The 26,496-nt window shown below is 31.5% G+C and overlaps 1 protein-coding gene, 2 long non-coding RNA genes and 1 pseudogene across 3 annotated transcripts; 2 read left to right on the forward strand and 2 right to left on the reverse strand.

Moving 5' to 3' along the window:
• The first annotated feature begins 1,258 nt into the window (after positions 1 to 1,258).
• On the forward strand, positions 1,259 to 8,858 carry LOC145954400 (uncharacterized). The gene is made up of 3 exons (XR_014431612.1): positions 1,259 to 2,054; positions 2,940 to 6,876; positions 8,673 to 8,858. It is a non-coding gene; the product is annotated as an uncharacterized LOC145954400 (long non-coding RNA).
• A 2,403-nt stretch (positions 8,859 to 11,261) lies between these two features.
• LOC145954401 (uncharacterized) lies at positions 11,262 to 13,479 on the reverse strand. Its single transcript, XR_014431613.1, has 2 exons — positions 12,879 to 13,479; positions 11,262 to 12,765 (listed from the first exon to the last, which is right to left on the reverse strand). It is a non-coding gene; the product is annotated as an uncharacterized LOC145954401 (long non-coding RNA).
• A 3,377-nt stretch (positions 13,480 to 16,856) lies between these two features.
• Positions 16,857 to 19,970, forward strand: LOC145955071 (disease resistance protein RPM1-like; annotated as a pseudogene).
• Positions 19,971 to 20,197: 227 nt separating this feature from the next.
• LOC109789833 (expansin-like A2) lies at positions 20,198 to 20,983 on the reverse strand. The gene is made up of 3 exons (XM_029269530.2): positions 20,681 to 20,983; positions 20,481 to 20,590; positions 20,198 to 20,366 (listed from the first exon to the last, which is right to left on the reverse strand). The coding sequence occupies exons 1-3, from the start codon at positions 20,793 to 20,795 to the stop codon at positions 20,310 to 20,312; spliced, it is 282 nt and encodes a 93-aa protein (XP_029125363.1). The 5' UTR covers positions 20,796 to 20,983; the 3' UTR covers positions 20,198 to 20,309.
• Positions 20,984 to 26,496: the final 5,513 nt, after the last annotated feature.

Consider the following 26,496-nt stretch of genomic DNA (forward strand, 5'->3'; position numbering starts at 1 on the left):
TATATATATATATATATATATATATATATATATATTTATTATGTTTGAATATATAGATTATATTTAAAATTTGTATAAATTGATATTTTGAACATATAAGTTAAATTTTAGATTTTGGATAAATAATTTATATTGTAGAAAAAATTATTAATTGATAATTCATTTGAAGTATTAAGATTTAATTAATAAATAATTATGATAAATAAAAATTGAATGAGATAAGAAGTTAAAAGAGTCCATACAAACTTTCTCATTGATGAAAGTCTCTAAAAATATTTTCGCATAAGATATAAATTTGTGTTTAATATATAAAAATTTATAATAAATTAAATAAATAAATAAATATTGTGTTTAAATATATAAATTACAAGCTAAATTATTCTTTCGGTCTCTTTATTTATTTTTTGTTTCAATTTAGTTTTACTAATATTAAGTGAGTCAATTTAGTCTCAATTTTTTTATTTAACTAGCATCAATGTTTGAAATTCATTAATCCTGTTTAAATAATTAACATTGATTTGATGTCCTTGTGAATATTATGTGAAATTATTATAATTCTTTTAAGTGGGTTTTTAGTTAAACGATGATGTTTTCCTTCTAATCATCATAAAACTATTGAAGCTTCTTATCTACCTCAAGTAGTTCATGAACGTCACACTCTCTCCTCACACTCTCATCGTTGCTCATAGTTTTTGACACCAATGACTTCTCTGGCATCCAAATCCTTGACTAGAAAAAGGAGGTAAGATGGAAGCCTTAAATTAGGAAAATGTCACTAGATTGCTCCACTACCTATGCCATTTAATCATCATCGAAGCAAACGTTCGTTAGCTTCAAATCCTTGTGAAGAAACTTGATGGAGTACCATTTGTGAATAACACAGGGCCTTTGATAAGGTCTATGGTAAGGAGATTGGAGGAAACTACTAAAGAAGATAATGACCCTAGAGTATATGTTCTTTTAATTGCTTAGTCTCCTTGTACATATTGTATAGGATATTTTTTTGACCATGTATTTTGGGTCAAGTTGTATAAAAAAAAATTTTCTTATGTTTTTTCTTTGGAAGGTGTAATTAGTAGTTTAGGTAAAGTGTAACTATGGACTTATTTGGGCTTAGATGACTCAAACAAATTTCAAATCCACCAAGGTTGAATGTCCAAATCACTTGCTTAATAAGGAAGCCTGTAACACCCTAGTTTTCAAAATGGTTATTATTACTATTATTATTATTATTATTATTTAGTCATGATTTGGTGATTATATTTTACTTCAATTGTAACTAATTCACACTCCATTTATGCTTAATTGTAGGCTTTAGAAAGATATGTGTATTATTGGGCTTAATTAGATAGTTGTGATTTTCTTTGTTAAAACCGTTTTTCGCTGGGCTGATTGGCAAGCCTCGGTGTTTAGGGCATAACTTGGGCTGTGATGGTCCAAATTATGCAAAATTGGTGTCAATGGAAATCTAAGAGAAAAACGCACAACTTTTACAGAAATAGCCATTTGCAAAATCGGTCGTTTAGGAGGTCAAAATTGGAATTTGATTGATACAATTGTTTCTCGCTGGACTGATTGGCAAGCCTCGGTTTGTGGGGTATAACTTGGTCGGTGGTTGTTCAAATGATACAAACTTGGTGGCTATGGAAAGATAAGAGAAAATCCTACAACTTTCATGAAGGAAATATTTTCAGATTCGGCTGTCTATAAGGTCCAAATCAGTAGCTAAAGTCGGTGAGGAAAAGAACATGGCACCAACTCCATTAATTCATCCCACCAACTTTAATAATTCATCTCACTAATTCATTCCACTTAGTTTTGTCTAAGATTTTTTCATTATTTTCCATTTTTTAATGTGTCTTGAAGGCTATAAATAGCCCTTCACTTCTCCATTGCAAACCATCCCTCAATTCTCATTCTCTCTTCTCTTATACTCTCTTCTTCTCCTCTTCTTCTCTTTGAAGACCTAGAGGAATCCATAGGAGGTGGTTCTACCCTAGTAGAAGGAGCCTAGAGGAGGAAGCTCTTCTTTAGTTTCAGTGCCTGTTATCCAGGTAAGGGGGGGAGTGAGAAATCTCGCTCTGGGTGTGGGATTGTATGCTGGGTAGTGGGATTGGCCCCCAATCCTGTGTTTGTTGTATGTTATATTGTTTGTATGTTCTAATTGCTTGGTTAATATGTGTGTATGAATAGAAATTCTATTGAGATTATGATTGTGAAAGTTATGAATATGATATGATAATGTGAATGTGATGTTTCTAATGATATGATGTGATGATGAAATATGATGTGAAATGACCATGAGATATGATTGACCATGAGATAGATAATGTGATAATGTGACAATGAGATATGAAATGTGATAAAGAGAAATGACCATGGAAAGTGATAAAGTGATATGAGAATGCATAGAGTCTTGTTTGACATGCATCATTTGCATAAAGTGATAAGGGTACGATATGGAATACGCCGCCAGAGAAGGCCCCCTAGTGTAAAAGCTGTGGGGATCAGTCCTTGGGGATGGCTCGGTTTGGAAGTCCCAGTCTCGCCCATTGTGTGCATGGGATGTATCTTGCGCGGCTTAGCTATCCCGACGAGACTCTGGTAGTATGTCCTTCTAGTGAGAGTGCGCAGAGGTTGTGTCCCGGCATGTACTCCTAGACTACTCTTTGTGTATTGCTAGCGGCAATATACTACGTGATAAGTGACTGGCGCCACATGCATGATAAAATGTAGTCCGTGTCCATACATGTGTCTTTTGATGTCATATGACAAATGAATATGCCTTGAATGAGTAAGATGTGATATTGTTATTAATCTATGTTATACATATTTTGTTTGTGTTTGGCTATCTGGTATATATTTCTACACTGTGAGCCGAGTGAGATGTTTTCTCACTCCCTTTTTCTTTGTGTTGTTCTTCTCTGACCGTTACACAGGTGATTATCAGCATGAGGCTGAGGATGTTGGTGGTGAAGCTTAGGCTTCTTTATGGGCTATGCTCTGATAGGACTTGTGACATCGGGGCGTAGATAAGATTAGATTAGGGTGTTATTGTTATTTAAAATTACTTTGAAAACTTTGAGATTTATTTCTTTGTAATTCCCGTTGATTATGTTTGTTAAAAAATGTGATACTCTTTAAACATGTTTGATTTATTAAGTGTTATATTATTTAAATTTATTGAGTTATGATATGCGGGGTAGAGGGTGTCACATTTAGTGGTATCAGAGCAAGTCGATCTAATCGACCGTGAGTTATGAGTCTACTATGCTTGTTTGGTAGATTAATAATGTGATGAGTTGATTGATGTGCTAATATGATGATTGATTATGTTGTGTGCATTGTGTTCTCAGGATTTGTTTGATAGACATGATATAATTTGATGATGCTATTTTTAATTGCTCTTTTCATAATTGCTTATTTGTTTGATACTTCTTGCTTACGTAAGAAGTAGTGGTTGAGTAGTATCACTCGTATGGTGAGCTTATGTACCAATAGTACGGATAAAGCCTATTGAGACCTTAGAATTAGGAGAGACATTAATTTGTCAAAAGTTTACGATTAATGAAATTTAGGAATCTATAGTAGTAGCGATTGAATCCAAGGAGGTTGTATCTGAGAATTGGAGTTTTGATATTTTGATGAGAGGTTGAAACGTTCCTTGAGTATTGGTGCTTCATGTTAACTTTTATGGTTTAGGTAATATGTGAATATTATTCTCTAAGTCCTTTGCACTAAATATGTGAGCTGTTTTGGTCTAGGATTGTAATGGAAAGCTTGAATATGAGTTTAAGGTGGAAAGGAGTGAGTTTGGAATGGTTGAGGTATTTTGTGAAATGTTAGTACACTATTGCTGTATAATATGGGGATTATTTTCGTTAAAATTTTGTTGTGCTTGTATGAGTATCATATTGACAGAATCAGATTTTATGGTCTTCACAAAAGTAGTAGCTTTGGACGTTATCTTTCTAATGGAACTGGAATCAGGTAAAACGGAGGTATAGAACTCTAGTTATAGCTACTTTGGTGATCAAAGGTCTAGTTATAAGCGCTGAATATATCTGCTGCGGTTTTTGAAATTTGTAGCTAAGAAGATGATCTTTTTAGAATTCTATGTCTTCGTAGGAGTTGTAGCTTATTCTCTATCTTTATTTTGAGATAGGTTTGAGATCATTTGAATAAGTATAACTCTCTAGGTATCATTTTCTTTAAACATTGTTGAAGGGATATGTATGGTTTCATGATATTTTTGAATCGTTAGGCAATGCAAGGATAAGAATTGATTTTGTTTTGGGGTGTTTGCATAAGGATTGAGAGGTTGTTTAAAGGTTGTATAATGCTATGTGATAAAGTTTGTTCATGTACATGCTTATCGATGGTATATTTGAAGGTTTAAAGTTGGTATTCTAATATGATTTAGTAAGCATGTATGTTGATATGTTGATAGATTACCTTAGGGATCAATTGGTGAATGTCGTGTGGTTAGTGAGATTGATCTTAGGGTGTGATATGATCATATTGTAGTTGAAGGTGGAGATATATTCAAGACGGTTGTATGTTAAGTATTACTATTTTATTTTATCTTATTTATTGATTGATTGATTGATTTATTTATTATTTTTATTGTATAAGATAAGTTTTCTAGTTCTTGTAAATTCCAGTTAAGGTAAACATGGATATGTCTCAGGTAGAAGTTGTATTTAAGTGGGGAGATATCTAAGCCAATTAGTGAAGATAAGAGTTTTATGATGTTAGCTTATTATTATTGGAGATTTATTGAAGGAATTTCTAAGATAGCTTTGCCCTTAACTACATTCACTAAGAGGAGTATTGTCTTTATGTGGGATAGTAAGTATGAGAGTAGTTCCAACTCTTAAGGCAAGATTGACTAGTGTTAATACTACTAGATTTTAGTAAGTCTTTTGTGGAACATAGTTATGTTTCTAAGATAAGATTGGATAGAGTGTGGATGCAAGAAGAAACAGATAAGTAGCTTATGATTCTAGAAAATTGAGAATTTATGAGAAGGAATTACCTTACCCATGACCTTGATTTGAAGACATTACCTATATGATTCTAAGCTTGAGGTATTTAGCGATCATAAAAGTTTTAAATATCTATTGACCAAAAGAGATAGTTAGAAATTTTTAAGGAATAAGATTTTGATCTTACTGGTTATTTGACCAAAGCCATTGTGGTAACCAATGTTTTGAGTAGGAAACCTTTATATTTTTCCTTATGATTAGAAAGAAGGATCTTTTTAGGGATTTAAGTCTGACTTGTGAGATTACTCCTAGTGGTGAAAAACTAGGTGTGACTCGAGTAACAAGTGGATCATTGAGATAAATTGGAGAAATACAATTAGTTGATTCATATTGGTAACAAGATATGAGACTATAGAATAAGGTGATGGATAGGGGTTTGAATTGGTTGAAGATGGAGCAGTAAAATTAGTGATTTGATATGTATAACATGCTTAGGTGCTTGATCTTTACAGATGATCATAGAAGTAATATCAATATTATGACAGATGCCTTGATTACGATGATCACTAATATATTTAAGGATTGGATTTGATTGGAGAATTTAGGGACTTATGATTGATGTGTGAGACTACCTTTAGGAACATTGAATTGACTGTGGTTGAAAATAACTAGTGAATTAATGGATGAGATTAGAATCTTTTTTAGTGAACCAAGTGGAAAAGATTAGTAGGAATATGATTAAAATTTATAATAAAAAAAAAAAAAAAAAAAAAAATTGGAATTGATGTTGTTTTGAGGTGCAAGAATAAATTTGGGTGCTTAGTAATCTTGAAATTAGAAAGATGATCTTAAAGGGAGGACACAAGAGTACTCTTAGCATCCATTTAAGAGCCACTAAGATGTACCAAGACCTTAGGAAAATATTCCAGTGGCCTAAGATAGAAGAATTTGTGTATGCTTGCTTAGTATGTTAGAAGGCTAAGGGAGAACATCAGAAACCTTCAGGTTTACTGCAACCTTTAGATGTGCCTGTGTGGAAATGAGATAGCATCTCGATGGATTTTGTAGTAGGATTACCTAGGACATGGAAGAACTTGGATGATTATATGGGTCATTGTGGATAGATTAACTAAGTCTGCCCATTTTATTCCCATTAACATTAGATACCCTTTGGAAAGGTTAACCAAGTTGTACATAGGTGAGATTGTAAGGTTGCATGGGGTTCCTACTAGTATAGTTTCGGATAGAGATCCTAGGTTCACCTCTAGATTTTGGGATGGCACCCTATGAGGCTTTGTATGGTAGGAGATGTAGAACACCTTTGTGTTGGGCAGAATCTGGAGAGAGTGCCATATTAGGAATTGAAATAGTTCAACAAACTACTGAAAAGGTTAGGACAATCCAAAAGAAAATGAGAGCATCACAGAGTAGGCAGAAGAGCTACCATGATAAAAGAAGGAAAGACCTTGAGTTTAAAGAAGGAGATCATGTATTCCTTAAAGTAACTCCTTGGACTGGAATTGGTAGAGCACTTAAATCTCGCAAGCTTACTCTACGATTCATTGGTCCCTACCAGATCCTTAAGAGAATTGGTGATGTAGCTTTCCAAATTGCGTTACCTCCATCCCTATCAAATCTTCATGATGTCTTTCATGTTTCTCAACCTAGAAAATACATTCATCTCATATTGTGGAATCCGACAACATTCAGTTAAAGGATAACCTCACCTATGAGACTATACCTTTGAGGATTGAGGATAAGAGGGTAAAGAAACTAAGAGGTAAGGAAATTCTTTTAGTCAAGGCTATTTGGGGAGGAAACTTTGAAGAAGGCGCTATATGGAAACTAGAAAGCAAGGGGAGAGAAGATTATCCATTCCTGTTTTCAGGTAAATTTCGAGGACGAAATTTCTTAAAGGAGGGGAGAATTGTAACACCCTAGTTTTCAAAATGGTTATTATTACTATTATTATTATTATTATTATTTAGTCATGATTTGGTGATTATATTTTACTTCAATTGTAACTAATTCACACTCCATTTATGCTTAATTGTAGGCTTTAGAAAGATATGTGTATTATTGGGCTTAATTAGATAGTTGTGATTTTCTTTGTTAAAACCGTTTTTCGCTGGGCTGATTGGCAAGCCTCGGTGTTTAGGGCATAACTTGGGCTGTGATGGTCCAAATTATGCAAAATTGGTGTCAATGGAAATCTAAGAGAAAAACGCACAACTTTTACAGAAATAGCCATTTGCAAAATCGGTCGTTTAGGAGGTCAAAATTGGAATTTGATTGATACAATTGTTTCTCGCTGGACTGATTGGCAAGCCTCGGTTTGTGGGGTATAACTTGGTCGGTGGTTGTTCAAATGATACAAACTTGGTGGCTATGGAAAGATAAGAGAAAATCCTACAACTTTCATGAAGGAAATATTTTCAGATTCGGCTGTCTATAAGGTCCAAATCAGTAGCTAAAGTCGGTGAGGAAAAGAACATGGCACCAACTCCATTAATTCATCCCACCAACTTTAATAATTCATCTCACTAATTCATTCCACTTAGTTTTGTCTAAGATTTTTTCATTATTTTCCATTTTTTAATGTGTCTTGAAGGCTATAAATAGCCCTTCACTTCTCCATTGCAAACCATCCCTCAATTCTCATTCTCTCTTCTCTTATACTCTCTTCTTCTCCTCTTCTTCTCTTTGAAGACCTAGAGGAATCCATAGGAGGTGGTTCTACCCTAGTAGAAGGAGCCTAGAGGAGGAAGCTCTTCTTTAGTTTCAGTGCCTGTTATCCAGGTAAGGGGGGGAGTGAGAAATCTCGCTCTGGGTGTGGGATTGTATGCTGGGTAGTGGGATTGGCCCCCAATCCTGTGTTTGTTGTATGTTATATTGTTTGTATGTTCTAATTGCTTGGTTAATATGTGTGTATGAATAGAAATTCTATTGAGATTATGATTGTGAAAGTTATGAATATGATATGATAATGTGAATGTGATGTTTCTAATGATATGATGTGATGATGAAATATGATGTGAAATGACCATGAGATATGATTGACCATGAGATAGATAATGTGATAATGTGACAATGAGATATGAAATGTGATAAAGAGAAATGACCATGGAAAGTGATAAAGTGATATGAGAATGCATAGAGTCTTGTTTGACATGCATCATTTGCATAAAGTGATAAGGGTACGATATGGAATACGCCGCCAGAGAAGGCCCCCTAGTGTAAAAGCTGTGGGGATCAGTCCTTGGGGATGGCTCGGTTTGGAAGTCCCAGTCTCGCCCATTGTGTGCATGGGATGTATCTTGCGCGGCTTAGCTATCCCGACGAGACTCTGGTAGTATGTCCTTCTAGTGAGAGTGCGCAGAGGTTGTGTCCCGGCATGTACTCCTAGACTACTCTTTGTGTATTGCTAGCGGCAATATACTACGTGATAAGTGACTGGCGCCACATGCATGATAAAATGTAGTCCGTGTCCATACATGTGTCTTTTGATGTCATATGACAAATGAATATGCCTTGAATGAGTAAGATGTGATATTGTTATTAATCTATGTTATACATATTTTGTTTGTGTTTGGCTATCTGGTATATATTTCTACACTGTGAGCCGAGTGAGATGTTTTCTCACTCCCTTTTTCTTTGTGTTGTTCTTCTCTGACCGTTACACAGGTGATTATCAGCATGAGGCTGAGGATGTTGGTGGTGAAGCTTAGGCTTCTTTATGGGCTATGCTCTGATAGGACTTGTGACATCGGGGCGTAGATAAGATTAGATTAGGGTGTTATTGTTATTTAAAATTACTTTGAAAACTTTGAGATTTATTTCTTTGTAATTCCCGTTGATTATGTTTGTTAAAAAATGTGATACTCTTTAAACATGTTTGATTTATTAAGTGTTATATTATTTAAATTTATTGAGTTATGATATGCGGGGTAGAGGGTGTCACAAAGCCATCCAAGCTTGTTAATTAAAATAAGTCACATGGCCTTGAAAGTGACATTTCGACAAACTAGTTAAAAGTAATTATTAGGTTAGGTAGATGGAGTTAATTTAAACTAACCTAGGTTATTTCTAAACTAGGATTAACTTAGCTTGCTCCATAAGCTTCTAAGAAGGTAATTATATTGTTGGTTAACTTAAGTACAAGATAGCTAACCATGGTTCCACTTGACCATGGTTAGTATAACTTGCACCATAAGCCAACCAAACTTCTATATGTAGGAATACATATAATGTTTCATTGTTATACATTAAGGTTTTTATTTTTCTTACATTTGGTACCATAGCCTATTTGTGGTCTTGTTATCCAACTTATTTTTGTTTGGTCAACAAGAGTAATGTGATTTTGATCGTAATATGACAACATATATATATATATATATATATATAGTGATGTTTATATTTTTAATTAATTATTGATTAGGCATAACATCTTTAATTAATTGAAATTGTATCTTTTGTTGCTTAAAATCACATAAAGAATTAGACATAATATTGTGATTGATTATACTTAAATATAATAAGTTTTATCTCACATGAATTATCGTTATGTGTATAATCAATAAGGATAAAAATTTAAATTATATTTCTTAATTTACCTATAGGGATTAAGAAAAGGTGCTTAATTTGATAGTTTTATAATAAGGTTCTGTGATGAATCAAATTGGGTAAAATTTTAGCCCATAGGCAAGTTTTATGTCATCAAATTCATACACTTATACATAATTTACATTTATATCATATTATGAATAATGACTGACAATGTTTAAACTTTAGACAATTTTTTACAAAAGAGTTATTTCATAAAAAAAATAATTAATTAAGGTTATGAACTAAATGTCATGATAGGATACTTTTATACCCATAGGCATGATTTATTTTATTATGATATTTATTGTCCATATATAAAGTTTGTAAATTTTGTGCATGTTTTGCATTAAAAATTTTGAATTTACTAATTTACGAATTATCATAGCATTAATATTATATTATGAAAATGATATATAGTTTATCATCCTATATAAACATTCCAAAAGTTAGTGGGAGTCAAATAGTGAAAGTAAATTCTTGACAAGTAAAATTTGAGAAAATAAGAGGAATATATGATACTCTTGAATATCACTTTAAAGAAAATATCCATTGGATGTTGGGATTATATCACAAGAATAATGTTTTCGGTCTTAAAATTGTCGAGAAGACCAATTAAGAACTCTCGGCTAAGTATTCTTTTAAAGAATATTAAAGGTGAAAGCTAAGGTAAGAAAATTGACATAAAGTAGACATAAAAAAAGAGTTAATCTCTATTGAGTATATTGTTGTAGAATTGATGATCTAGTATAAGGTTGTTAGCTACAATATTTTAGGATCATATACTCAAAGATTTACATTAAAGTTTGTCTTTTTGATTTTATGATTTTATTCGCATTAAGTTTGTCATATAAAGATATGATTCATTTGAATCATTATAAAACGGACCTATTTCAATTATTAGAAAGTATTATGATCGTAATACATGGAAGAAAATGTTTATCTTGAAACATAACCATCATGATTCATGTATGATGATTTCTATATAGTTTTAAGGAATTTTAAGCTTCAAGTTAAATGACCATATTTAGTTTTTGATGATAAGGATCTCTAAAGAGTATATAAGCAAAATGGGAGAATGTTGGGAAAAAAAACATTATGTGGCTCATATAATTTAGTTTGATGTAATTACCCTATTAATCTAATTAATTACTTGATAATAAGAGCTGTTATAAAATATAAAATAATGTTGCACGTTTGGCAAGTGTATCAATCGTTACTGTAGTAATAATATTATCGTCCTCAGGGATTGAATTTGCTGAATATTAGATTGCTAATTTTTGTTAATTTTGAGCAATCAAAAAACAGATGGAATAATGAACATAGAAAATTAACAAAAATTCACTCAATATTAAAATTGTTAGAGAATTGATTTCATATTCTTTCCTATAGATTCCTACCCTTTTCAATTGATGCAAGAATTGTAATTACCCACTCGAGTTTATTAAGAGTTGTTTACCCCTAATCCCTTAGGCAAGTTAATCTATTCATTGAACCTTAATCCCCAATTCCTTGGGACAATTCTGAAATTTAATAGAATCATGAAGAACAATTATCATCTCAAACACAAATTAATTAGATATGCCTAATTTTCCAATTGTGACAAAACCTAATCTATTCTATCTATAATTGTAAACAATTCCTAATCTTCCAATTGTAAAATTGTTCATAAGAATAAACATTAGAGACATGGATAGAACACTGTAATAATTAAAATTAACCAAACATCAGTTGAAAAGGTTCAAAAACTATGATCCAGAATATTACATCAATACTCTTATAGAAAGAAAATTAGTTATGCATAATGTAAAAGGAAAAACCAAAAGAGACTGATGAGTCGTTCATCTTCTGATTGTGAGTTGATCTCCTCTTGATGAGTCATTCCTCTCCCTGATGATTAGTTTCTTTTTTCTTCTAATTTTTCCTCTTTTATTTTTAGACTATTTTTTTTTTTTTTTTAATTCCTAAGAGTTATTTTTTCCTCTTCTTTTCATTTGGCCCAAGCCCACAACCTGCCTGTGAAATTTTTTGACTTCAACTCTTCCATCTTGATACTTGCTCTCTTTAAACCATGATTTAAACACCTAAAACACTTATTTACAAAGAAAAACAAGAAAACCAAAAGTGTAATATAAACAAAGATAATGCATGATAAAATCATTCAAACAATGCAATAATATATGCAAATGGCCTAAACTAAAGTATGGATGTAAAGACAATTTATACACACATCAAATAATAATAAAAACTATTAAGAATCATAATAAATATATTTTATTAGTTTTTAATGGAGGAACTAATGGAGGACTATTATGATAATAAGGTAGAGGGTCCCTAATCTTGCTTATAAAAAAGTTTATGGTGTTCCATTGTTAAATAGGCTTAAGGAAGGACAAATGTTAGAAGAGTTCTTTATTTTTTTCTAAATATCTAAATACTTTATTATATATTTTGTAGTTTGGTAACAATGACTACAAGAGGTGCGTTTTCGCTATTATAAGTTATAAATTAAGGTTTTTATTTTTCTTACAAATACTTCTTGCTATTTAAACTTATAGTGAAAAAATGTTATACTCGCACGCTTTGGGTTTCCTTTCCTTTAGTGAAACCCTTTGAATACACCAATTTGTTTCCTATATTTTTCACCAATTCTCAAAATTTTCAAATCATAATTAGAATAATAATTTAGTATAATACAATAAATCAATGATTCAATAATAAAAATAATCTACAAATCATATTTAAACTCAAATAATAAAAAAGGAATTAGAAAAGGACAAAAAAAAAAGGAAATAACATCTTCCTCCGTATCAAATCAATGCCACCCTACATCTGTTGCTGCCATTGAACCTCCTCTCTCTAGCTTTGTTTGAGGCCCTCTACTAGCCTCCAAGAATCCTCCAAAAATCCCGCTCTTGCTAGATATGTAGCCAGAACACCGATTATTACTAAGAAAAATGAAGGTACTAAAGAAACCAATCTAGAATACAACATTATAAATATGCTAACATAATATGAACAAGGGGTTTGGAAAGTTTTTTTTTTACTAATTACTAAGAGCTGGGTGCGTGTGGAAGACAAAGGAACTCAAGCAAAGCATGGAAGAAGAGACATGGGCATCACAACTTTAGGTATCAATATTCTGTGTAATATGATTTCTATGGTATTTTGAATCCTGAAATAATGATATGTATATAAGTAAAAGGGTTTTCAATCTCCCAAACAATAAAAACCCAACCCTAACCGGAAAAGAAGTGATAATGAAATGAAAAGGTGAGTGAATATTACCAGGGGAACACGACCGGTTCCATGAATACCACCATGTGCCATTGTCGAAGGCAATTTTTGACAGTAGTGATGCTTGCCTTCTTATTCTCCCTCATACCTTTATTGTGAGTCATCGTGTGGATAAGCTGCCATGAGTGTCGTTGTGCGTTGTTACTGGAGGTGATTTCCGGTGGCGACAATATACGCTTTCATCTTTTTCCTTACACTCTTGTCGTGCATGGCCGCAACAAACCTAAGCGGCCTGAGTTGCCATGAACTTCACCATGCATTGTCATCAGAGACAATTTTCGGTGGTGAACCTTTTTCTTGTTTGCAACTCTCTCCTCTACCACCATCTTTTTTCGCTCTCTGCGCGATTGGTAGCTTACACTATTACGTTGCCGCTGTACCGAATTGATCTCACCTCAGCAAGGTTGGCCGAAGGAAGCCATATATGGCTCGCGCAACCCTAACACGAAGGTTTAGCCTCACTTGCATTTTCTTTCTCTTTCTTTCATATTACATGAAACGTGGCTTAATGTCACCCTTTTCTTTCTTCTTTTTCTTTTTCCTTTTCTTTTTTCGTTTTGGGCTCGACGTGGCTTAATGTTACCTTTTTCTTCCTTCCTTTTCCTTTTTTTTTTTTTCCCGTTTTGGGCGCTACGTGGGCCAAGCTCATTAGGAAGCAAATGTTCCCTAAAACCATTAATTAAATTTTTTTTATCTTCTTTTTTTCCAAGATATTTTAACAAGATTATTTAAATGTGACATTTCCGTAATCTTAGATGATAGTATTTATTTCTTGTTTTAACAAAAATTTGTTTAATTAGTTTTATTTGATACATATGTAATAATAATAATAATAATAATAATAATAATAATAATAAATCATTATTATTATTATAGTGATATTCTCTTATCAATATTAGTGTTAATTATATCTATTATGAAAAAGAGTTATTTGAATGTGACAATCTTTTAATCCTAGAACTTAAGAATGTAAGTTGTGATAGCTTATTATCTTAAGTTGAGACATCTTTTTAATCTTTGAATTTAAAGTACAAGTTGTGACAACTTGAAATCTTTAAATTTTTTCTCCAAAATTAAGTATCTAACAAAAAATCTTTTAAATATATACCACAACAACAACAACAACAACAATAATAATAATAATAATAATAATAATAATAATAATAATAATAATAATAATAATAATAATAATAACAGTTATAATAATAATAGTAATAGTAATAATAATAATAATAATAATCATAATCAAGATCAAATATTTTACTGAATTGACTTTGGTGTACACCTTTATCAATTTTATATTTTAGGACGAATGAGCTGACATAGTTCAGTAATCCTAAATTTAAAACTTTAATAACAATAAAAAAATGTATCAACACACAAATATTTTCTACATATAATTATGTGACTTTGATTCTCCATTTTACATGGAGATATGTAGGAGCAGGACATCTCTCTTGTTGAGCTAAAAAAAATAATATTATCTTTCTATTTTATAACAATAATAATAATTTTAATTTTTATAAAATAAATGCACTAGTTAAATAAAATACATTTGATTATTATAATTAATTTTGATTAATTTATGATGAGATAAATAATTTATAAGTTATAAATAATTTGTTTAATTAATTAAAAGTAATTGTCTTTAGACGAACGTTGTAAGGTGCTAATACTTTCCTTACACGTAACCGACTCTCAAACTCAAAAATCTGATTTTTGTAGACCATTTTCTATTTTGTGGTCTTTCCAATGTTTTTTTCTTCATAAAAATAAACATTGGTGACGACTTCATGTATTTAATTGATTTCGTCGACCCGTTGCGATCTCGGTTGCGACACCCTTTAAAAGTAAAAAAGATGTTACATTCTTACCCTTGTGTTCTCCTTCCTTTACAGAGTCTTCTTCAAGCTCTACCACCACCTTATCCTCCACTTCCTCATGCTCTAGCACCTTGTTGATATGCACCAACTATCCCCAAAGCCTCAGCCATGTTTACTCCCAGCCTAAGCCCAAGAAAAAAAAAACCTCCTCCAACAGTACCCCACTCTTGTGTTGTGATGCTGCAACTATTGCTTACAAGTGTTACTTGCGAACGACAACTATCATGACTTACTAACATTAGCATCTACTTCCTTTTCCTTCATCATATTTTGATGTTAATTATTGTATCTCTCACACAAACTAGTTTAACTCCACCATGTTATTTCTACATGTTGTAATGGTTGCAACGTCATGGCACGAGGGTGATGGCACTATCAAAGGAGGTTTTTTCTTGAGCTTAGTTTGAGAGCAAACATGGTAATGGCTTTGGGGCACTTGAATTATATGAGCAGGGTGCTAGAAGGGGAGAAAGAGGAGGAGGAGGATGAGGTGGTGGTGGAGCTTGAAGAAGACTACGTGAAGGAAGGAGAATCCAAGGGTATGAGTGTAACATCTTTTCAACTTTTAAGAGGTCTCGTCTCATTAAAAAAAGAGGAAACCATGGGGTATCAATTTAACATATTTTCAACTTTTAAGGGGTATTACTATATGTCCAAATAGTCAAGGAGACTACAATCTCAAAAATATACAAGGGATGCGGGTGTAATTTACTCTATAAGTAATCAAGTCATTAGTTAGGGTACTCTATAAGTAATCAAGTCATTAGTTAGGGTTGTTGTATTTGAAGTGAGTTTGGTTCATTTATGTTTGCCAAAATGGTTGGAGAAAGCCATGTGTTGATGTTTTGGAGGGTGAATCTCTCCAGTTATTAGAAGCTTTGAATTAGGCTACTAATTTTAACCTAATAGATGTCAATTTTTCGATAAATTGTAAAAGAGTTGCTAATAACATTCGACATTCTGATCCTAATTATTTTAAAGTTGGAACTATTTTAGAAAACTGTAAAGTTATCTCATCCTAATATCCAAATTTTTATGTAGAGTTGATTAGGGGACAAATTAATGTAATTATTTTGTTTTTAGGGAAACTACTTCAAATGCTAATCTTTTTATTTATAAAAACTACCACACATTGTATTGTTTCTAATATCGATAATAAAATTCTGTGAGTTTCCTTTGTTTAAAAAAAAAAAAAATAGATAGCACAACTAACAAACAATACTTGCTTCAACTATGTGATCATGCTCAAAAGTGGGAATGTAAAGAACCAACGAACTATCCATTTTTCATTAAAAAAAAGAGTAATTAATTTTAATACCACCAGGTAATTCTTTTACAACAACTGAATTATAAAAATGTGGTAGCTTGACCTCTTTCTCATTGATAGGTATATATATATATATATATATATAGGAACATATCAAGTGAGATTATGAAAGATGAGAAGGTTAAAATATAACTCTTAGATTAATTTTCTCTCACTTTATTAATCTAAAGGTTATATTTTAACCCTTTCATCTCTCATAATAAATTATCTCTCACTTGATATGCTATATATATATATATATATATATATATATATATATATATATATATTCATACGGGACAAAAAAGAGTAGTTGGATGAAAGTGCTTTATTTCTTAATTAATGTTATACAACTAAAACTGAAAATACAATTAGCTAATTCACAACTTGTCCTAGTATGACAAAAATAAAAGGGATAAATTAAAGTAGACAAGTTGATCACAAAATACTAAAGAAAGACGCTGAAAAGTTCAAAGTCTTCCTCTCAACGTCGATGATGCGCTAAATATTTTCTAATAAACTTACATGTGTATAATCTCTACTATATATAAATGTATTCGTGTATATAAACGGGTACCAGGCTTGTATATTACTTTGCTCTGCATATTTTTGAGATCATATTTTTTATATTCATTTTAAACAATTAAATCTCTAAATAGAAATCACTCAATTATGCACTTTTTTTTTATTTTGTTTTATCTTTAATCTATATAATTATGTAATTTATTCCTCACTATTACTTATTTTTATTTTATTTCTTGTTATTATGTAATTTATTATTTTATCGCTCATATTATGTAATTTCAAATTGGTCGCTTACATTTTTTCATGGTTTATATATTTCTGATCCAAAAATCACATATATTACAATGGCAGAGATTAATAAGACTCACAGTCACGGTCCATTAAAAAATAAATTAAATAAATAAATATTAAATGACAAACATAGTCCATTAAAAAATAATGGAATGCAAACCAAATTTGCTATGTAATCCAACTTGCAGATGAAATATTAAAGAAACTCAAAGTCCTCCTCCGACTATGGACTTGGCTATGTATATAATGCTGAACAACAAAAAGTTTTGCACTCACTTCAAAGCAAAAGAGAGAGCTAAACTAAAATGGCAGAAACTGCAGCGTCCTTGGCCGGTCAGTATTCGCTTCCTAAAATTTTGGAAGCTTTGAAAATGCTTAGAGATCTCCCAAAAGAAGTTGCAGACATTACAGAAGAACTGGAGAGCTTTCAAGATTTCATCAATGATGCAGATCAAGTGGCTGAAGCTGAAGAAGATGATGGTAGGCGTGATAGAATCAAAAAAAGGGTGATGCGGTTGAGAGAAGCAGCTTTCCGCATGGAAGATATCATCGACGAATTCTCGATTCATGAGGAAAACAATCCTCACGATCCTCGATGTGCAGCTTTACTCTGTGAGGCTGTTGAGTTCATCAAAACTCGGATCCTTCAACTTCAAATAGCATATAAGATTCAGGATGTTAAATCACTTGTTTGTGCTGAAAGAGATGGCTTCCAAAAGCAATTTCCTTTACCAACAAAACCGAGTGGTTCTAGAGGAAATCAGAATGTCACATGGCACAAGCTTCGAATGGATCCTCTATTTATTGAGGAAGATGAGGTTGTGGGCTTTGAGAGTCCAAGACGTACGTTGAACAATTGGTTGATAGAGGGACGAGAAGAGCGCACTGTCATCTCTGTTGTTGGTTTGGCAGGAGTTGGAAAAACCACTCTTGCTAAGCAAGTTTTTGACAATGTCCATAACGACTTCGTGTGCCATGCATTGATCACTGTGTCTCAATCCTACACTGTAGAAGGACTGCTGAGGGATATGTTGCATCAGTTTTGTAAAGAAAAGATGGAGAATCTTCCTGCAGTTGTTTCTACCATGGATCGAAGATCGTTGATTGAAGAAGTCAGAAAGCGGTTGCGCAACATGAGGTATGTTGTCATGTTTGATGACGTGTGGAATGAAAAATTTTGGGATGATGTTGAATCTGCTGTAATTGATAATAAAAATAAAAGTAGAATATTAATTACAACCAGATATGAGAAGGTTGCAGACTTCTGTAAGAAATCTTCTTTTATTGAAGTGCATAAGCTAGAAGAACCTTTAAGTGAAGAAGAATGTTTCAAACTGTTCTGTAAGAAAGCCTTTAAGTATAGTTTTGATGGACGTTGTCCAGAAGAACTTAAAGATATATCTGTTGACATTGTTAGAAAGTGTAAAGGTTTACCTCTAGCAATTGTGGCTATCGGTGGTCTTTTATCTCAAAAAGATTTTTGTGCAGATGAATGGATACTGTTTAGTCGAGATCTAAGTTTAGAGTTGGAGAGAAATTCTGAGTTAAATAGTATAGTAAAGATTTTAAGTTTAAGTTACTATGATTTGCCGTACAATCTCAGATCATGTTTATTATGTTTTGGAATGTATCCCGAAGATTATGAAGTTAAATCTAGTAGATTGATTAGGCAATGGATAGTTGAAGGGTTTGTCAAACGTGAAACCGGAAAAACATTGGAAGAAGTTGCGCAACAAAAGTTATCAGGGTTGATCCGCAGAAGTTTGGTGCAAGTGTCTTCATTTAGCATTGATGGCAAAGTTAAAAGATGTCGTGTTCATGACTTGATACATGACATGATCCTTAGAAAAGCTAAGGAAACAGGATTTTGTCAGTATTTTGATGAGCATAATGAATCAGTGTCAAATGGGATAGTCAAACGCTTAACAATAGCAACAGAATCCTATGATTTAGTTGGAATTGAAAGATCACACATTCGGTCAATTCTATTTTTCGAAAGGAAAAGGTTTACTGAACAATTCGTGGACATAATCTTTTCAGAATACATGCCGTTGAGGGTACTTAGTTTTGAAAATTTTGTATCGTTTAATGTTCCAAAAGCTTTATGGAATTTAATCCACTTGAAGTATCTAAGGTTTCGGAATTCATGGATAAGAAAGTCTTCCAAAATCCATTGGTAAGCTCCTGAACTTGGAGATCTTAGATGTACGACAAACAGGGGTGCTTCACATACCAAAGGAGATTAGTACGATTAGAAAACTATATTATCTTTTGGCTGATGAAATATCTTTTACGAAAGACTGTCTTGGAAGCATGACATTCCTGGAAAAGATACGCATCCTCAAAGTAGATGATGAGGGAGTAGTAATCAGAGAGCTAGGAAAGCTAAAACAATTAAGGAATCTGAGGATTTCTGGTATTAGGACAGAACACACAAAGAGTCTATGTTCCTCCATACATGAGATGCAATTCTTGAAGGTACTAGAGATTCATGTAGACTATGGCCATGAAGGAATTGACTTTCCTCATATGTCATCCTTGTCAACACTTCAGAAGCTCTTTCTACATGGAAATTTAAAAAAGTTGCCAAATTGGATTTCACGGCTCCAAAATCTTGTGAAATTGTCTTTGAATTGTTCAGAATTAACTAATGATCCATTGGAATCACTAAAAGATATACCGAATTTGTTGTTCCTTGCTATCTGTTTTGAAGCTTATAAAGGTGAAACTTTGCATTTTAAAGATGGAGGGTTTCAAAAACTAAAGAAGCTTGAGCTTAAATATTTGTACAAGTTGAATTCCATCTTTATTGAAAGAGGAGCACTACCGTCTTTGAAAAAGCTTGGATTAAATAGAATTCCAAAACTGAGGAAAGTACCGAGTGGCATTGAACGCTTAGAGAAACTACAAGTTCTGAATATCAAGAATATGCCCATTGAGTTTGAGCAGAGCATTGCTAGCTATGGAGGACAAGACCATTGGATGATCCGGCACGTGCCTCGTGTGCAAATTAAGACCACATTTATTGAAATTCGTGCGAGAGCTAGGCGTATGGGCCAAGTTACCGAATTGGTCTGATTAGAGCCAGGGCCCGACATGTATACAGACCCATTTATTAATTAGTAATTTGGCAGATGATAAACACACCTCCACTCTCGTATAAACACACTCCCTTTTTTAAAAAAAATATATAAAATATCTAAATTATCCTTATAAAAAATGAAATTCTTAAATTTACACTTCTTTTTCCACCCCCGTTCCCCACACCCCACACCCCACACCCCCTTCCCCGCACCTCCAACAAATCGGCGTCGTTTACAGTAGGAGAAAACCCTCGCAACCATCCCAACCAGCAGGAGAAACCCTCGCAACCCTCTGCTGCTGAGCACAAAGTCAGTTTTATTATTGTGATTGAGATCAGTCAACACCACTCTGGTGCCTTCTTTGCTGCACAGTTGGATTCTTGCATCGTATCTGCCACATATATAAAAAATGTTAATTAGTCATGACTCATGACAATAATAACTAACAAATAAAAAAATTGGTTGGAACTTGGAAATTGGAAGTGGTCCTGATTTGTGTACATACCTGAAAGCAGGCACCACAACCGGCTCCATCTTTGAAGAGAGAAGCCACACCAGCTGCAAGGTGTCCACCACTTAAGCCTAGTGCCAAAGAGCCATACCCACATGCCCCAGCTTCACATGTCAAATTCACACAATAAATTAATTACATCGTTTTATAAGAAAATTGAAGATAGTAATGAACGAACGAATGTTGGTAATTACATGAAAGAGCAGAAGCTTTGGAGAAATAGGAAGCCTTGGATTGTTGAAGGCAGCGATCACAAGCAGTGGCTGATGAAGCAAGAAGGAAGAAAAAGAAGCAAGTAAAGAAAGTCATGGTTTGTGATTGTGATTGGTTTGAGGGTGTGGTTCAGAAAGCAAGGTATAAATATAGCATAGCAAGTTTAGGTTAGAAGAATATAGGAGGTACTGGTTGGGATGGTTGCGAGGGTTTCTCCTCTGTAAACGACGCCAATTTGTTGGGGTGAAGGGAAGGGGGGTGTGGGGGTGCGGGGAGAAGGAGGTGCAAGAAAAGGGGGTATAAATTTAAGAATTTTATTTTTTTTAAGGGTAATATAGACATTTTATATATATTTTTTTAAAAAGAGGGTGTGTTTATACAAGAGTGGAGGTGTATTTATCATCTGCCTAGTAATTTTTATGTATTTTTATCTTCATGTATCTTTATCTTTATTATAATAAAAGAAAGAAAGTTTCTAACTCTCTTTTTTTTGCTCAAAATAAGAGTATTTATATAATTTTATTTTATCATAATTATTCTGAATTTTATTATTTTAATTTAATAAATTCTAAATCTTTAGTACTTCTGAACAGAAGAAAAATTCTTCCTCTTCTTCTTTGCTTAATACATTTCCCATAAAATTGTTTCTACTTTTTCTTGTACTCAAAGAAGTAATTATGAATATTTATTTTTTATGCATTGATTACAACTTTTCAATGTTAATTAATAATTTTCATTAATAGAGAAACATTACACGAGATCTGAACTCAATCATATAATATCATAAACCCTTCCTCTTCCTCTTCCTCTCTGCTTCATACGTTTCCCATCAAATTGCTTGCACTTTGTCTTCCACTCAGAAAAATAATTATGGATATCTATTTCTTATGTATTGGTTGCAGTTTTTTAATGTCAATTGATCTCAACTATCTTTTAATTTTTAAGGCATTTTTCTTTTCAAAACTTCATTCTGATTGTCCTATTCCATCATACTCTCTATTTCTAAAAATACTCTCTCCATATATACATCGTCCACTTTCCTGATTTGGGTACTTTTGTACTTCTAATATGAGGGTTCACACTTTCTATATCAATCATAGAAAAACTATTTTTAGGTAAGCCTGTATGAAGTTTTAATTTTAAAGGTTAGTTGTTTCAATGTTGATGTACAGTGAACATATTATTGAAAGTTTTTTTCTTTTTATTTTCATCTTCTTTTTAGAGGACATGGCTCAAAAGTTTACATTACTAAAGGATATTGTAACAAGGAAATTGATTGGAAGATAAGAGTTCTTATAATAAGATTGTAGAGGTTGTTAGAGTTTAAGAATCAATTACAAACAAATTCCTTGGAAATAATTTTGGTAGATGAAGAGGTTTTTTTTTTTCCATAAATTATAACAATTATAAATTTCATTGTTGAATAGTGTAGTTTTTTGTTTTTGCTTCTGTTTGAAATTTTCATCTTCACCAAAAAAATTATGATTAGTAAGGATATTGTTTTCAAAATCAATTACAATGAGTCAATGATTTAAAAAAATTATGATTAGTAAGGATATTGTTTTTGGTCGCTAAATTGCTAAAATCGGTCGCTATTTGCCTTAGCAACCGAATTAGTGACCGAATTTAAGTAGTCGCAAAAATCCTAGTCGCAAAGCTATATAGCGACCAAAAAATTTAGCGACCGAAAATTTTGGTTTAGCGACCGAAAATTTCGGTCGCAAAATGGTTGCAATGATTTTGGTCACTAATGTGTATGGGGACCAAATTAGTGACCGAATAAATCGGTCGCTAAAGATTTATTTTTTATTTTATTAAATTTTATAGACGTTGCAAATTCGCTCGCTACGAAATACTCATATTTGGCCTCTCAAGGATTCTATTTCACAATACTTCACTTTTCAGCATGTTTTTTTCTTAATTACACAATTTTTGGGAAACTTCCCAGAAGGTCACCCATCCCTATATTACTCAAAGTCAAACACGCTTAACTGTGGAGTTCTTATGAGATAAGTTACAGAAAGGCATATGCATATTGTCAGTATAGGTAATACAAATTAATTCATTTAAGTCATCTTCAAATATACAATCTCATACTTATACTATCTTTGGATCCCTCTCATTTCGGTGTTTCCGAACCGTTATAAAAACATAATAATATATTTAATATTTATATTACCAATAATAATAATTATATTATATTTAATTAATCTTTATATATATATATATATTTACTTTTATAATTAACAATCTACTTATTTCTATTTAAAATTAGTATTATGATACAATTTAAATTATCTATTATAAATTTAAAATTTTAAATAATAATTTTTATATTTTAAAATGAGAAGGGTTATAATAACACTGGTATAACTTTTACTAAGTATTACATTGTTCAATAACTTTATATTAAGTGTGAATTTTGTAAATCTAACCGTTAAATTGAAAGTTCATATCACTTTATATATTTATATCAAGTTTTGTTAAAATTGAACAACAACTTGAAGGTAATCAAAGTGCTCATATTTTAATATATTTTGAAATATATATGTTACGTCAATTTTATTTTACAAAAATGAAGTATCAAATCATCTTGAATTCATATAAAATTTTGTATATATGATCTAAGAGTAAAAAACTTTCAATCTAACGGTTGAATTTATAAAATTCACATTTAATATAAAGTTATTGAGCGATGTAATACTTAGTAAAAGTTACACCTGTGTTATTATAACACTTCTTTTTTAAAATATTATTTTTATAAATTAAATTTTAACATTTTAAATAAATTATTAATTAATTTAATATATTTATTCATCTTAAATCTAAGATATAAAATTCAAAAAATGTATTTATCCTTGTTTTATTTTCTAATTATCAACCATTAATAAAATACTAATTTAAAATCTTATTAAGTTATATCATAATATTTTCATATCAAGTTTAAAACCAGATATTAGTTATAAAATATGTTAATTTGCATTAGAATTTTATTTCAACATGAAACTTTAAAATAAATGTGCGAATAAAAAAAACTCTGTTAAAACAGTCACGTATTCTATTTGATAGAGAAAAAAGCAAGGAAACGCATTGTGATGTATTAAAAACTGATAAAAAAGAACCAGAGGGTGGTTTTCCCAATTAGTTAAGGGGGAAGACTTAAGATTTTCTCCACATAAGTATGTGTGTGGATTCGAGCTCTACTGTCAGCAATTTTAGCCTTTTTAAACAAAGTAAGTGTAATTGTAATAAAAAGGAGGTGTATATATCTTAAGTTAAATACTATGAATATCTATGAGTAAATTAAAATCAAAGGATAATAATTTTTTTAAATTACTAAAAAATATTTCATTTTATAATTGTTTCACAAATTCTTACTAATTTTTGTATAAGTCAATTGCTTTTAAACAATGAAACTAGCACGATTATATCAATTGAATTAAATGATTAAACCTAACTTTTAAAATAACAATTGAAATAAAATAAGATTCATGAAAATAATTTTAAAATATATTAGGTAAATAATTTTTATATATAATAAAATTAAAGACAAGGATTAAAATAATCAATGGAGTTAATGTAATATTCATTTATAAATATTTAAATAAATTATAAGTAACAAGGTATTATTTAATTGATGTTTAAAATAAAATATTTTATAATATCTAAATGAATTGATTTTTAAGATAAACTATTATATACATATTTAATTAATATAATTTTAAAATATATATGTATAATTAGATATATTTTAAATCAATATTTTTATATTAAAAATTAATTTATCATTAAAAAAAATAAAAATATTTCAAAATATGATTGTTGTTGAATCAGTTTCCCATGGTAGGATCATATTCATATATAATAATAGAATCATGTCTCCTCAAAGAAGCGATATTTACCCCAAAATACTATGAGCATAATCGAAGATAGATGGTATAACGTATTTTAAGTAAGTGATCACATGTGTTATTGATGTATATATTTATATGTATAATTTATTTTATAATTTTTATTTATTAAACTAATGGAACATTAATTACATTTTATTAATAATATTTTTATTTTTTTAGCGACCGATTTTAATTTGGTCGCTAAAATTATTATAAATAATAATATTTTTTTTATTTTTTTAGCGACCAATTTTAATTTGGTTGCTAAAATTATTATAAATAATAATATTTTATTTTTTTAACGACCGATTTTAATTTGGTCGCTAAAATTATTATAAATAATAATTATTTATTTATTTTTTTAGCGACCAATTTTGATTTGGTCGCTAAAATTATTATAAATAATAATATTTTTTTTAGCGATCAATTTTAATTTGGTCGCTAGAATTATTAAAAATAATTATTAATTTTTTTTATTTTTTTTAGCGACCGATTTTAATTTGGTCTCTAAAATTATTATAAATAATGATATTTTATTTTTTTAGCGACCGATTTTATTTTAGTCGCTAAAATTTTTATAAATAATAATATTTTTTTAATTTCTTTAGCGACTGATTTTAATTTGGTTGCTAAAATTATTATAAATAATATTTTTTTTTTATTTTTTTAGCGATTGAAACCATTCCGTCGCTATTTTAATCAACAATTATTATTTTAGTGACCGATTATTTGTCACTAAAAAGGCCGAACCAGGTAGTCGACAACTGATTGGCCACGGAACACTCCATAAATACAGATCACCCCTAGTTAAGGATTAAGGATTACCCTTAATCAAGAGTTAAGAGTTAATCACATCAATAAGCCGATTAGAGGCGTATTACCTAATACGGTAATCCTGTCACAGGGCCCAAGGAAGTTAGGGCCATAAATGTCAGTATAAATAGCTCATGCCACGAGGTAACGTCACTGTTCATTAATTACTATCGATATCTGTGCTTTGTCCTGACTTGAGCGTCAGAGTGACTTTTGCAGGTACCTCCTCTCACCGGAATATTCGATTGGAGCTCTCGTTCGGCCCCCATAATACGAGAAGATTATTAGTGTGCCCTGTGACACCCTTACTACCCCAACTTATATTGTAATAAATATTTCAATTATGGTAACAGGGTTCACATCACAATAATATAAATATAAAACATAAAACTTAAGAGTTTTACAAATTGTTTTCAAAATAATATTACAATACCAAATGCATATAAATGTTTCGTCCTAAAAATCCTCTGCCCCGATGTCACAATATCAGAGCATTTCCCAAAATAAAATACTAGCATCTTATATGCCACTTGCAGCTGGATCCTCTCCACCTAAAAATATCCACAATTTATACGGTGAGAAAAGAAAATATCTATATGCAAAGTACATACAAACACATCACAGTATAATATCTACAAGCATATATATAGTTTAAATATCAATTATTCAACATTTTCATAATCCATCAAACACGTCAATATCACAGTTAACATTATGCCCAGATCTCGCCATATCTGACACAAGTGATACGGGTTAATTGCCTCACTCAACTCACACCATACCAGGGGTACGCTCGTCCCTGAAGCATCACCTACCCAAGGTTCGTATCATCCCTGATCTTACGAGGAATACGCTCGTCCCTAAAGTATCCACCACCCAGGGTTCGTATCATCCTTAATCCTTTAGTGTGAGTATCCACAATCACATTACAATCAATACAATCTCTTGCAATTAACCCTATGTCAGGGCAGCCATAAATGACATAAGTGTTAACTGTCTTACTCATCACACACCATGCTAGGTCACGTCTTCCCTGTAGCACCACTTATACAGGACCGTGCCATCCTAGTCATTGATGTGAGACATCACAA

This window comes from Cajanus cajan, chromosome 2 (genome assembly GCF_000230855.2).
Source record: "Cajanus cajan strain Asha chromosome 2, NIPB_CcT2T_4, whole genome shotgun sequence".
Taxonomy (NCBI): domain Eukaryota; kingdom Viridiplantae; phylum Streptophyta; class Magnoliopsida; order Fabales; family Fabaceae; genus Cajanus; species Cajanus cajan.